The 14,950-nt window shown below is 36.6% G+C and overlaps 1 protein-coding gene across 1 annotated transcript; it reads right to left on the bottom strand.

Annotated features, from left to right (window-relative positions):
- Positions 1 to 6,705: 6,705 nt before the first annotated feature.
- Positions 6,706 to 14,017, bottom strand: LOC105446142 (myotubularin-related protein 9-like). Its single transcript, XM_030978906.1, has 6 exons — positions 13,974 to 14,017; positions 13,524 to 13,546; positions 12,500 to 12,569; positions 11,800 to 11,899; positions 9,162 to 9,289; positions 6,706 to 8,604 (listed from the first exon to the last, which is right to left on the bottom strand). Exons 1-6 carry the CDS (start codon positions 14,015 to 14,017, stop codon positions 8,550 to 8,552), a joined length of 420 nt encoding a protein of 139 aa, XP_030834766.1. The 3' UTR covers positions 6,706 to 8,549.
- Positions 14,018 to 14,950: the final 933 nt, after the last annotated feature.

Below are 14,950 nucleotides of genomic sequence, written 5' to 3'. Positions count from 1 at the left end.
AAATATATTCATTTCACCAGCTGGTTAATATAACACCGAAAAGAGACAGGCCAGGAAAATATAACAATTTGGATCCTCACAATTGATATCACGTGACGAGCTCTGGACCAATCACATCTCGGTATCTGTCTAAGCTATCTAATATAAGTTTGTATTCATAATGTGAAATAGTATATTACATGTTTGTTTCAGTGAAAAAATACACGGTGGCTCAGGGCGAATTAGCCCCGAAATGCTAAAAAGAGCCCCCGAAAGTCATAAAAGAGCCCGAAATTTTTTGCATAGAGTTCAATGCAAAACAAATTAAAAAAGAGTGTCATTTTCATGCAAGCAAGCTTGAAAAGTAGCCCCCAAAATTGTTTAAGTATTTTTTTCCCTGGTTTGTTTCCTTTATTATTTTTTTGTCTGTTTGTTGTAATAATGTACGTGTTATAATAATGTACACATGCATGTAGTGTTAATTATGGGGTCAACGTACTACAGTCAAACCTGCTTTAGTGACCACCTGTCTACAAAGACCACATTTTTTGTTTCCCTTGAAAATGGTTTCTCATTGAAACATGTACCAAAGGTACCTGCCTACAAAGACCACCTCTCTACAAAGACCACATTTTTTGTTTCCCTTGAAAATGGTTTCTCATTAAAACATGTACCAAAGGGACCTGTCTATAAAGACCACTTTTTGTGTTTCCCTTGTATGACTGTATACGGTAAGACTATTTGCTCTTGTTTGTTCACCCCTGATTCTCATGATTTGTTTTTTTGTTTGTCTAATTGCTCTGTATTGTTTTCTATTGGTGATGCTCTGTTATTATCCTCACAGTTGTAAATACGTTGTAGTCTTTTGGGCAGAGCAGCATAAAAAAAAGTACGACATCTGACACAACCTGGGGAGTGTTTCACAAAGACTAAGATCGACTTTAAGTTGGACTTAAATATGGCAGCTCGTTCATGCTACTGTTTGCTCCCACCATTATTATCTTTAGATAATATTATATTTTTCCTGCAATAAGGAATTTTCAAAAAGTATAAATTCTGTAGATTTTTGACAATTGTAATCCTTTTTTCTTTCTTTCTGAGCTGTTTTGTGTTTTCACATTGCCAATGCAGCTCCAAACCTACTCCAAACCAAACGATTTTTGGCCATTCATCATGATCATATAAAGATTCTTTTTTAGCGTACTTGCGATCTGGCCTTAGTCTTGTTGATTCAGTATAACTCACTCATGATTCCTCTGTATTATTTCACTGTTTCCTGTGTACAGATCAATGGACACTCTATGCAACAGGCCATCATTCTACTGTTTCTCACATCGAGGTCAAGTCTTACACCGGGCAGAAGAAAATCAACATGGCTGATCATGACCTTTGAACTCTCATTGAACTCTTATGTGATTGGTCGAAATCCCTGCCCATCAGCGGCCTGCTGCGGACATCAAAAGAAAGTTGGAATTACACCGAAGGTGCTCGAGGACGTCAAGATTTATTGTCATGTTTGCACTTTGCCGCGGAAAACCTCATTCATGCTCTAATAACCTCAAGGCTGGATTTCTGCAACTCTCTCCTTGTCGGCTTACCATCATCAGCCATCAAACGTCTCCAGGCGGTCCAGAATGCTGCTGCTCGCCTTCTGATGGGAATCAGGAAGTTTGACCACATCTCGCCTACACTCCATGAGCTTCATTGGCTGCCAGTGCACTGCAGAGTGCAGTATAAGATCTTGCTGCTTGCATTTAAGGCTCTACATAACTTGTCCCCTGGCTATGTATCTGCTCTCATCAGTGTACGTCAGCTACGACCAGGACTACGCTGTGCGGGACTCGTTCTTCAAGTGCCCAGTACCCGTCTAAAAACATACGGGGATAGAGCCTTCTCTTCATCTGCTCCGCATCTTTGGAACTCTCTACCTGTCCAACTTCGAAATTGTAACAACATTGATACCTTTAAATCTGAACTCAAAACCTATCTTTTCCGGCAACATTGCGAATAATATGTGACATATTGAGGGAGCCAGGCGCCTTTGAATGCTTTTGCAGATAAATGGCGCTATACAAATGCTGTTCATCATCATCATCATCATCATCATCATCACTTTATTTCTGTAATTTCAAATGTTTAGTGATTCATAAATGGATTTAATCAGCCTTGGCACCCTTTCACAAAACCATCATAAGTACAAGTTCACGGTTCACCGGTATCCCATCGAAAAGCATGTTAAATTGGGTTGTCACGTATCATTGGGTTGTCGGTGAACTTGTACTTATGGTGGTTTTGTGAAAATATGCCCTTTATTCACAGATTCATATTTATGGATCTTACTTTATAAAATTTACATTTCACCTCTATCTTCTAAGTTATTGTTAAAGGTTTTTCCCATGATACCAAGAAAGAAACATCTATTCATCTGTTATGTGTGGAAGCATATAATTTGGATGGTATCTTTCTATCTTAAATACATTGGTTGTTGCTATACCAGGTTATCCTCAGGTAGTCCTCTGGCAATGTCTTTGGTTGTCAAGAGAAATTGTAGTTCAAGTTGTATGAATGAAATCTCAAAATATTTGAAAATAATCCCATAATCATAAAACCTTACTAAGCCTATGATGAAGTTGTCGACTAATTCTGTACTATAATCTATACATGTAATTAGTTGACAGCTAGCTTTAGGTTTTATGAACATACATGTAGGCCATAGGGGGTGTTTCACAAAGATCCTAATTCGAACTTATTTCAAAGCTGGACTTAACTATGGCAGGCCGTTCATGCACCTGTTTGCTCTCATCATTATGATCTTTAGATTATATTTTTTTGTTCAATAATGAAGTATCAAAAAATGTAAATTCTGTAGATTTGTGACCATGATTTGTACGTCCCTTGAGAGACCAATGCCAGTATTTAAAATGGTAAGAGCAAACAGTGGCATAAATGGCCTGCCATAGTTAAGGCCAACTTAAAGTCGATCTTAGTCTTTGTGATTTCATGTTAATTTTGCTCTCATTCGTTAACCAAATAAGCTTCATTTATTCTGATTGGTAATGAATCGTTGAATATTGAGGTCAGGGTGGCCATTTAAAAAAAAAAAAAATATTAAAAAAAAACTTACCTGCTTTCATATCAGATGTGTTAATCACTCAATGCTGAAGAACACATATTGTATATTTCTAATTCACAGATCAATGCATTCAGCCCAATAGTTTTGTCCAAGTAGCGCTTGTGTATCAGTCTGTATTTCGGACTTAGGTATAATTAATATTGTTCATCTCCTTGGTTATTCCAGTCAAATATTGTGGACCTATTTCTGTTGAATTGTCACTTTTGTTTATTTCATCTTTGGTGGTATGTTGACTACATGTATTTGAATAGGTTTGTAGCTTTATAATTGTACTTCTACTCTGAATATTTGTTGAACTGGAAATCATCAGTTTGTTAATGCAATGTGAAATCTTGTGTCATAAATGTGAACAATTTTGCCAGTAAATTCATAAAAATAGAAAGAACCCAAGCAATCAGTTCTTGTGTTTATGTCAGCATTCATTATGTGCTTCTTACATGCCTTTTGACTGTTTTTCATCCTGAGTATATCATCTTCATTTTGTGTGCAGACTGCATTCTCTCTCGTTATCTCTCCATCTCTTTCTCATTCTCTGTCTGTCTCTCTCTCTTTTATTGTATCTCTTTTCTCTCTCCGTTTTTCTGTCTCTCTCTGCCCCTCTCTATCTCAATCATCGTATCTCTTTTCTCTCTCAGTTTCTCTGTCTGTCTATCTCTGCCCCTCTCTATCTCTCTCATTGTATCTCTTTTCTCTCTTCGTTTCTCTGTCTGTCTGTCTCTCTCTGCCCATCTCTAGTTCTATCATTGTATCTCTTTTCTCTCCTTTTGTATGTCTGTCTCTGTCTCTCTCTCTGCCCCTCTCTATCTCTATCATATCTCTTTCTCTCTCAGTTTTTCTGTCCGTCTATCTCTCTCTGCCCATCTCTATCTCTATCGTTTTATCTCTTTCTCTCTTCGTTTCTCTGCCTGTCTGTCTCTCTCTGCCCCACTCTATCTCTATCGTATCTCTTTCTCTCTCTGTTTGTCTGTCCGTCTATCTCTCTCTGCCCATCTCTATCTCTATCGTTTTATCTCTTTCTCTCTTCGTTTCTCTGTCTGTCTCTCTCTCTCTGCCCCACTCTATCTCTATCGTTGTATCTCTTTCTCTCTCTGTTTGTCTGTCTCTGTCTGCCCTTCTACATTGAATCTATCGCTGTCTCTCTTTCTCCTTCTCTATCTGTCTCACTTGCACTCACTCCCTCTTTCATCTTTCTTGCTTCTTCATGGCTTCTTTCAGTGTATGGTCAATGCATGCTGTATAAAATTTGATGCCAGATTTTATGTATTGTTTTAATAACAAAAATTCCAGTTATTTGCAAAAGAGAGAGATAGAGACAGACTCGTGATAGGCTCCATAGCCCTTTGAAGATTACCAGGAGAAGAAGACGGAGTCAGTGAGAGAGACAGCGATAGAGATAGATAAGGAGGGGTAGAAAGAGATCAAGACAGAGATAGAGGGGCTGACAGAGATAGGGAGACGGACACAGAGAGAAAGAGAGACAGAGAGAGAGAGGGGCAGATAGAGATAGGGAGACGGACAGAGAGACAGTGATAGAGATAGATAGATAAGAAGGGGCAGAAAGAGATCAAGACAGAGATAGAGAGGGGCAGAAAGAGATAGAGATAGAATGAGACAGAGATACAGTGATAGAGATAGATAGAGAGAGGGGGCAGACAGAGAGAAGGCGATAGAGATAGAGAGACAGCGATAGAGATAGATAAAGAGAGACAGTGATATAGATAGATAGAGAGACAGAGTAAGAGAGGCAGCCATAGATAAAGATAGAAAGGGGCAGACAGAGATAGAGAGAGAAAGGTAAATGCCCAAAGGGGGTAATTGTGCAAGGAAAGAGAGTGAAGGGATGTGTTTTTAATGTGTAGATCAAACTGTCTGTTGAGAGCCAGAGGGGCATAACTCTATAGTATACAAGTCTTTTTTGTGATGTCACAAAGAGTCAAGGCATTCATTTGGCTTGTGCTAATGGGTAAGGAGAAAGTCACCTTCACCAGATGGGGTCAGTTGAAGTTGCCCTTCTGGCTCACAAGAGACAGAGTACCACAGGGCTAACGTTTTTTTCGCTCGTCGTCCAGGTTACTGGTTCTAAACAACAGAGCATGAACATGAGGTTCACCACGAAACCATTCAAGCAGCAGACTGGAGCAGGGCAAATTCAGGGTTTAGGGCTGGTGTGATCACCACACCATTGTTCAGCACAAAATGGTTTGGAACCAGCAAACTTGATAGCTTGGCCAGTATGACATCACCCTTCGGTACTTTATAGATTGAATTACACAAAAGTGAATGACATACATTGAGATACAGAGCGAGAGAAAAATGGGAGTTGCAGAAAGGGGACTACTGAGAAAAGAAAAGGAGTGAGGAACGAATTTTCAATGTATAGCTAATACAAAAAGTGTAGACAGAATGACAATGGATAATTGGTTCATCTTAATATTTAATAATAGATACATTTAGCATAAATTTGCATTTTCTATTTACAATAAACATCATTGTTGAACAGTATAACATATATCAGTACTTTTGCACTTTCTTGCACATTAAAAATTGCTAAAATATATCTCAATACAGTTAATATCATTTATAACATTGATGACGACCTACAAATTCATGAGTTCAAAACATATACAGACACTGGAAAAAATAGACAAGAAAATGCAAGACGTTGCAGATAGCTGAATGCAGTTGAACCTGATGGAAAGACCACTTGTCTATACTGGCCACTACCATTACCTCTGTATAAAGGAAACCGGCACAGAACACCTACTTATCTATAGACCATTTTCGTAATGTAATCAAATTTAATGCATATACAACTTTGTTAATTCAAATTAAATTGACTTGGTCAAGCAATCGCATTGTGAAAGAAGCGGTGTAGAATCGATCAGAAAACTTTGGCACAGTCTTGGTAAAAGTGACAAGCACTGTACACATTTTAAAGCTCCTACATGTCATATTTAGAACATGAAGATGGTTTCACATTGAAATAATAATGAAAACGCTTATAAATTATTTGTCACTTCTCCCAAGAACTCGACCTTCTCTTTAAGTGCCTCATTACAAATTATTTCAATATTCATAATGCCAATTACATACATTAATAGTTGCGAGGCAGAACAAACATTTTGGCTTCTCCTACCTAACAACAAAGATGGTCTATTTATCTGCACATCAGTTTTCATAAATTTTTAGGGGATATTAGAACTACATATAGGACATACTAAAAGAAAATTATCACAACAAATATCAACCTGGGGGGTGTTTCACAAAGATCCTAAGTAGAACTAAGTAGAACTTAACACTAAGTTGGACTTAAAAGTTATGGACAGCCATTGGAGCCTTAAAACGAAATATATTCAAAAGCAGAAATTCAAGTATTTTAGACTTTTTATAAATTCCACATCCAGAACATGAACTCTCCTTGATGATAGAAAATATGAATGATTTGAATCAACATTTTATGCCTTTCAAAATAACTTTTACAAAATATTTTCAAAGATGCTAATGGCTTTCCATAATTTTTAAGTCCAACTTAGAATCTTTGTGAAACACCCCCCTGGTGGAATAGAAAAAAAAATGATCTCATAAATCTGTACTGAATTGAAATTCAAAAGTTTATGTAACATAATGACCTACAGGTACATGTACTATAATGATTCAATTTTATAATTTACTTTAAACATACACAAATTGGAATGTGGCAAGATTTATATTAAGTAGGGAAACATCTGGGCTCTGTCTCTTAAAGAATTGCAAATCCAAACTGCTCAAAAAGTGTTCAAGAAAACGCAAAGTTAAAATCACCAACTTCCAAAGTTATGAAATGCCAACTTATTAACTAGTTTTCATCAACCTGAAATAAAATTGTGATCCTTTTGGGGGGTGTTTCACAAAGATCTAAAGTTGAACTTAAAATTAAGCTGGACTTAAAAATTATGGAGAGCCCTTCGTAGTCTTTAATTTAAATATATTCAAAAGCAAAAATTCAAGTGCTTTAGACTTTTTACAAATGTTTACTTTTACAAAATATGAATTACTTGAAACAATATTTTATGCCTTTTAAAATAACTTTTACAAAATATTTTCATAGATGCTAACGGCTTTCCATAGTTGTTAAGTCCAACTTAGAATCTTTGTGAAACACCCCCAGCATAGACAAATGAAGAAGTACTCTTTACTTTACTTTATATATAAAATTGTTTTAAATCTTTTCTTCTTATGAATAGTCTTGGTTCATTATTGCCCTTGGAAAAAAAGGAGATATTCCAAACCTCATTTTGCACCATACACATCTTTGATATTAGGAATATGTCAAATATGGTAAAATCATTATAAAATACAACCTTTATGCCTCATCTCTTTGGAATGAATCAAAATGGAAATAAATAAACCTTTAAACTTTAAAGGCCTCCATATACTCAAATTAAACAAGTTTGGGGGAAGGTGAACAAACTATTGTCCTTTAAACAGCCTCTAAAAGGTCCAAGCTAGGGCACAATATTCAAGTTGATTATAATTTCAGACATGATTTTCCCCAAAGTTTCCAACAGTGTTACCAAGTGCTACCAATTCTGTGAAATAACTACCTTTTTTTTTACAAGTACCTGTACATGTGTCATGTCTATTCACTTGACATGTAAGAAGCTAGAATCGTACTTCATAAAATGCATGCATTTGGCATGTATAGCTAGCTTTTATATTCCCGAAACTACACTTACTGTGTTTATGATGTAGACTCTAAAAGTACACATCAATTCTAACATGACGTTCAACAGAGAGACATGACTGACATGAGAACAACAAAGTATGGAAAAAGTACGATTTCTAGCACACTAAATAATGCAGTGATAGATCAGATACAAGAAATTGGAAGCTTTTAATAAATATAACAGAAAAATCACGAGGACAAGACAAAAAACTTTAGTATGACTATTGTCGTTGCTATTTTCGAGAAAACAAGTTGAAGTATGTTTGTGGGAATTGCGGTAATAAAGTTGGTATTTGGCTGGTGTGTACTGCGTAACCTGAGGAAAAATGGCTAAATACAAGCTACTTTTGTCATACATCTACATGTAAGTAGCCATCAACATATTCAATAATGTTAACCATAACAACTTTACTATTTGTTCTTGGCATCTATAAGCAACTCAAGTCTCAAATTTAACTTGCGGTTTACAAGAGAAATTTTACTATTCATGTACATTGTACAGTGTGAGCTACGTCAAACTAATGCTCTTAACAGTGCCTTCATCTATAGGATAAGTCATAAACCCAATTTGTCCACCATTCTTCAACTGACCCCTTCTGATGAAGGTGACCTCCTCCTTGCCCAGTAGCACAAGTTCAAATGGATGCCTGGACTCTTTGTGACATCACAATAGAGAGGGTGCAACTAATGTCTGCATGTAAAAGCAAGAGATCCATAACACTTTGCTTGCCATCAATCGCTGATCAGTCCTTTCTCTAGCGCTTCTTTCTGGAGGTCACCCAATTGCCTGGAGAGAGAGACGGAGAGACAGAAAGAGAGAGAGACAGAAGAGAGAGAGAGAGAGAGACAGAAAGAGAGAGAGAGTAAGAGAGACAGACAGACAGAGACAGGCAGAGACAGAGAGAGAGAGTAGGACAGAATAAAGAGACATTACAAAGAGGGGCAGATAGTACAGGTATATCCCTTATAACTTTGTTTAAATTCTTAACCAGAAACGGCAGAACTAGTCTATGATCACTAAACTCGATTGGATATCAAGAATTGTCTAAAATATCTCTTATATCTAATACTTCCCAGAACATGACTGGAAGAAATAGAGCCTTCAGCCACAGGAATTGTTTTTATTAGAGAGAAAAATAGTGAGGAAAGAGGTGAGATAGCAGCAATAATTTCGGAGAATATGATTTTTTGAAGCCTATGTGCCCCCTTTATGTCCCAAATCAAAGAAAAAGGAAATTAAAGTCCAACAGATGTTTGTAGTTCAAAAATTTGCAAGGAAAATTTTGTAATCAGATTATAATCAACACTACCATTTAGATGAGCCTCTTTGTTACATGTACATACCTTCTCAGTTCGTTGACCTTTAACCTCAGTTCCTTGTCGCTCTGTTTGATGTCTGTGATGACCTGTGTGGGTATGCGAGTAGCCGTGTCACTCATCGTCCATCTCATGTAGAGGCTTGACCATAATGCCTAGTACATCAAATCAATATATATATATATACAATAATAATGATGATAACTTACTACTACTACTACAACTCCTACAATTACTACTACCACATCAAATCAATATATAAAATTGGACGCTTGTACACAAATTACAGTCATGTACATATACTAGATAATACTGTGGAAATGGAAATGTGACATGAAAAGATAGATGGATAGAAAGATAGATACCGGTAGATAGATAGATAGATAGAAAGGTAAATAGATATATACATGTATATATATATATAAGTATAGATGGATATATATATTTATTATCTATATAAGGCTTCCAAGTGGTACAATAAATCAGTGTATTCAATATCTTTAGCGCAGTACCCTGATGACTGACCAATATTGTTTTCGTATTGCTCAGTCATCCGGAAACTTCAACTAATGATATCGATATCGCACAAAATAAAGCCATATTTACAGAGATAAGTCAAATGTTCTTATTTCGCTAGTCAGCCTGATATAGATAATAATAATAATATTGTATGGCTTTGTTTTCATGTGATACAAGAATATATGAATTGAATTGATTTATTGTCCATAATATGGAAATTCATTGTTCACTGGTACAATTGTGTGTTACAAGGAAATGTACAAAATTAAACAGATTATAAAACATAATAACAACATAACATCAATGGCGTTTCATCTAAAAATAAGATCTGACTACTTGTATAGGAATGGAGGAAAGCAATAAAATAAAAAGGGTACAGTGTCTACATTGATTGCCCTCGTTTTACCATACTGTTGAACATGTGAGTTGAATCTGGTACAAATGAGCGTCTGAAGCGTTCCCGCCTAGTGCGGGGAACGCAGAGGCGAATTCCTGAACGGTTGAAATTATAATTATGGAACAAAGGATGTGACGGGTCTTTCATAATACGAGTAATCTTCAGCAATGTACGATCAACATATATACTTTCTAAACTGGGCAATTCCAAACCGGTGATGCGCTGAGCAATTTTCCTTATTCTTTCTGTTTTCCTTTTGCTAGCACGTGTTCCATTACGAAAGTAACAAATGAGATTGAATGTCAAGATAGACTGAATGATTGATTTATAGAACAGAACAAGAAGTGTATTATCTATGTGGAGTTTCTTAAGTTGTCTAAGGAAATAAAGCCTTTGATTTGCTTTCTTCTGGATAATGTTGACATTTTTTGACCAATCCAATTTACATGATATAGTAGTGCCAAGATATTTGTACTCGCTAACCTGCTCGACTACGGAATCGTGAATACAAAGGGGTGCATGATCCACTACAGTTCTCTTACGAAAATCTATTACGATCTCCTTCGTTTTTGCTACATTTAGTTGTAAGTGGTGCCTGTCACACCATTCAACAAACTGTTGGATCAATGAAAAATAACGTTCAGTATTATCATCTGAAATATACCCTGTAATCACCGTATCATCGGCATATTTAATCATAGAACAATTGTCGTCAGTGCTCACGAAATCATTGGTGTAAATGGAAAAGAGCACTGGGGATAGTACGCATCCCTGAGGTACACCAGTACTGATAGAACGAACACATGAGATTAGCTTTCCTATTTTCACCTGCTGACATCTACACAACAGAAAGTCTTGTATTGTCATTATAAGTTGTGGGTGTACATTTAAATTACTGAACTTCCTAGTAAGCAGGTGTGGTATCAAGGTATTAAATGCGCTAGAGAAATCTATGAAAACTGATCTCGTGTACGTTTTCATTGTGTCTAAGTGGGAATACAGTTTGTGCAAGAGTATCAAAACTGCATCTTCTACGCCCCTATTTTTCCTGTAAGCAAATTGCATGGGATCTAAGAAGGGGGAGACTTGATTCAGCAAACGTTTCAGAACAATTTTCTCAAGACATTTCATAATACTACATGTTAGAGCTATAGGACGATTATTGCTCTCACTAAGACAATATTAGACTCGTCTTTGACTCGTCCAAAATTGTGATAGCAAGAGCAATATATTCTTGTATCACACTCAAATATTTAAATTTAAATATATAGATAGGTAGAACGATAGATTCCGTAGATAGATAGATAGAAAGATATATAGATAGATAGAAAGAAAGATGGATGAATGGATGGATGGATAGATAGATAGATAGATAGATTGAAAGATAGATAGATAGATAGATAGATAGATCAATAGATATATAGATAAATATATATAGATAGATAGATAGAAAGATAGATAGATAGATATATAGACAGAAAGACAGATAGATAGATGGATAGATAGATAATAGATAGATAGATAGATATATAGATAGAAATATAGATAGACAGATAGATAGATAGATAGATAGAATGATAGCTAGGAGGAGAGTCCCAAAGCTTACCAGACTCTGAGGGGCAACCGATGGCCAGATGACCTGCTGGTTAGATAGATAGATACATGTAGATAGACAGATATATAGATGGATGGGTGGATAGATAGATAGATAGATAGAACGATAGCTAGGAGGAGAGTCTAAAAGCTTACCAGGCTCTGTGGAGCAACCGATGGCCAGATGACCTGCTGGTTTGGCTGGTAGAGCGGGTTGAAGAACGTCTGCAGAATCTGAGGACGATTGACGTAGGTCCTGAAAGAAACAAGAGAATGAGACACATTGTTCTTCAATTATAAACCTGTGTTGTGTTTCACAAAGATCCTAACTTGAACTTATCTTATAGTTGGACTTGACAATTATATAAAGCTGTTAGCATCTTTGAAAATATTGTGTAAAATTTATTTTTAAAGGCATAATATGTTGATTCAGATCATTCATATTTTCTATTATCAAGGAGATTTTATGTTCTTGATGTGGAATTTATGAAAAGTCAAAAATACTCAAATTTATGCTTTTCAATATATTTTATTTTACGGCTACAAATGGCTCTCCATAATTTTTGAGTCCAACTTAGAGTTAGGTTCGACTTAAACTGATGAAATACTCGCTATACATAACGTCACGTATCACACTGACTTCCAAACTCCGTAGAGGTATGGGGATTTAATGCAATTTTTAATCCGATCTGATACCATGCGAACCAACTGATACATAAAGTTAGATATGACATACATGTAATTTCCCGATAAGTTGCAAATTCAGAGAGCATAACAAATTTGCCACATGACAGGTGATTTCTCTGATTCAACTTTACTTCATACATGGTGCTCGATGAAATAGAGTAAAACTTACCAGAGAGAGACAGTTTTCTCAGAGACCCTCGCCATCTTCCTCTCGTTCTCATTATTGCACAAAAAGGTACCTGCAAGGAGGACAGAAATAACAATGGTAACAATAATAATACCCATTGATAATAATCACGGAGAACTTGTGACCACAATGATATCGAGTGGATATGTCACCGGACTTTCGATCACAAGGTCCGGGTTCGAGTCCCGCCACAGCACTAATGTCCCTTGGCAAGACATTGATCTACATTTTCCACACTCAACCCAGGTTATGTAAATGGGTACCTGGCAGGAATTAATTCCAGGGTAATAATCGGGGCAGCGCCAGGAGCGTCACAATGTGATGGACATGTGCGCTATATAAGAAGCCACCATTATTATTATTGCATCAAGACCTAATAGAGTGGTCAAGTGTGACGTCATCAAAATTCTATTTTTGGAATTTCTCAATTTTTTCCTCATTTTCTGAAAATGCATCAAAAATAATGTCCAGATGTCAAAAACCAATTGAATGGGTTAAGTATCGGTTGAGATATGACCATTTGAATGGTTAGGAGCCAGAGCATATAACACTGAGTTCCCATAGGCAATCTTTTTATTCAGATGGTCATATCTTAGCCAATAGTTAACATATTCAATTGGTTTTCGACATTTGGACATTATTGATCCTGCAGCTTGGTCCAGGGCTTAAATTAATCCAAGGCCACCAAGGCCATGGCCTTGGATGCCCCTTTCATTGGCCTCAATGCCCCTCTCATTGGCCTTGGAGATTTTTTGTGCCCTTTTCAATTCTTCCTATTTGTGCTGTAATATAGGAATGTGCCCTACAGAAAAGTGGCCTTGCCCTAAAAATATTGAAATTTAAGGCCTGTTGGTCCCACCTCTTTTATTTACCATAATAATTTGTCACAGATCTTTGTATGGATTGTTTTACAGAGGAAATTAAATGATTATTTTGATCTGATGAATGATGACTCTGATCTAAGCAGACCAAACACGATCTGAAAAAAAAAGGAATGGAAACTTACTGTAACGAGCTGTCCTGTACAATCTAACTTCCCTTCATAACCTGAGGTTCCTTGGCCAAATTTCTTCTCTTTTGCTCTAGCTGTATACCCTTTCTGGACTTCAGCAGGTAAGCTCTGAAAAACAACAAAATCAAGGAATATTACATTGCATGTTTTTATTATTTTTTATGTTATGATTATCATTACATTATCTAGGCATACCAGCACTAAATCAGTATAATCCTACAAATGTTATAATTTAGCTTCTAAAGATGGGTGGGCCTACCCCAACTTGGCCTAAGGCTCGACATCGTCATTAGGTTTTTCTCTCTAGCCGTCTACTTTTCCAGGACATCATCGGGTTACCTCTAAAAACAATATCAAGGGAGAGTGTATTTTGGTCATTAAATCTAGGCATGGGAGGACAGTACAGTGTAAAATCCTACAAATTTATCATAAAGGGGACTACACTGAGGCTCAACGTTAGCAGAGGCCCAACCTGGCCCTGGTGACATTGCCTGGCTGGTAGGGCAATAAAATCTTTGTTCATTTGTGAGATCATCATCACAGTCTTCGCAGAATGTACTCAAATCTCAAAATGTCAAATGGGCATTACAACCTTTCATGGTTAAAGATAAACTTTAGTACTGGTCATGCGATTGCATTGTGAAAGAAATGGTGTTGAAAGGATCAGAAACAGTTGATCATGTAGCATGTAAGTATTGGTGTGCACTGCAAGGTTCTGGAGTCATCAAAATCATAATAAATTTGACCGAGTCTTGGTAAAGTAACACAGAAAGCTATATATGGGACAACACACATGGTGTCGGGGCTAGTACTACCTTGATTTCCTTGTCTTTATATATGCTAATTACTCAGCCAGTATACATTTTCTTCCAAAATTGTTTGGCACATGTCATTTATTTGTAATCTTGAACATTCAGTGTAAGTTTCGTTTGATTCTGTGAGAATTAATTTTCTTTTTTTACCAGTACTAAAGTTTATCTTTAAGGCCGCCATTTTAATTTGCACGTAAACATTGCGTCATCAATGTTTTCAGATGCGCGGCAATGTCAGCGCATGAGCGTTGAACTTGTAAATTGCGCAAGGAGCTGAAAACAAGGAGAGACATGGGTGAAGACTGCATAATTAGAAAAGGGAGAATAACCAAACGTTACCAAGCATCTCCTTTTATAGGTACCTCAATGTCTCCAAGGATACCCACTCCAATCAATGAAGATGTGAATGCAGAGCAGATAACACAAAGGCAAAGGAAGTCTACCACTTCCAAATTTGATGTTCCTTCAGAAAAGTTGCAAGGTACAGAGGTGATAAAACTTGCAGTGAAAGTGCAGTGTGCAGAAAAGATGTATGGTGCAGAAAAGATGGAAGATGTAAAAATGATGCAAGGTGCAGAAAAGATGCATGGAACCGAAGAGATGTATGGA

Source organism: Strongylocentrotus purpuratus, unplaced genomic scaffold (genome assembly GCF_000002235.5).
Source record: "Strongylocentrotus purpuratus isolate Spur 01 unplaced genomic scaffold, Spur_5.0 spur5_scaffold_1, whole genome shotgun sequence".
NCBI lineage: Eukaryota > Metazoa > Echinodermata > Echinoidea > Camarodonta > Strongylocentrotidae > Strongylocentrotus > Strongylocentrotus purpuratus.
This window is presented reverse-complemented; position numbering and strand designations above follow the sequence as displayed.

Coding starts and splice junctions, on each gene's coding strand:
- LOC105446142 (XM_030978906.1), bottom strand. CDS start 14,017: ATGTCACCAGGGCCAGGTTGGGCCTCTGCTAACGTTGAGCCTCA. Junction 13,547..13,973: donor TCTGCTAACGTTGAGCCTCA/GTGTAGTCCCCT, acceptor AAGGGAAGTTAG/ATTGTACAGGACAGCTCGTT. Junction 9,290..11,799: donor CGGTTGCTCCACAGAGCCTG/GTAAGCTTTTAG, acceptor TTGATGTACTAG/GCATTATGGTCAAGCCTCTA.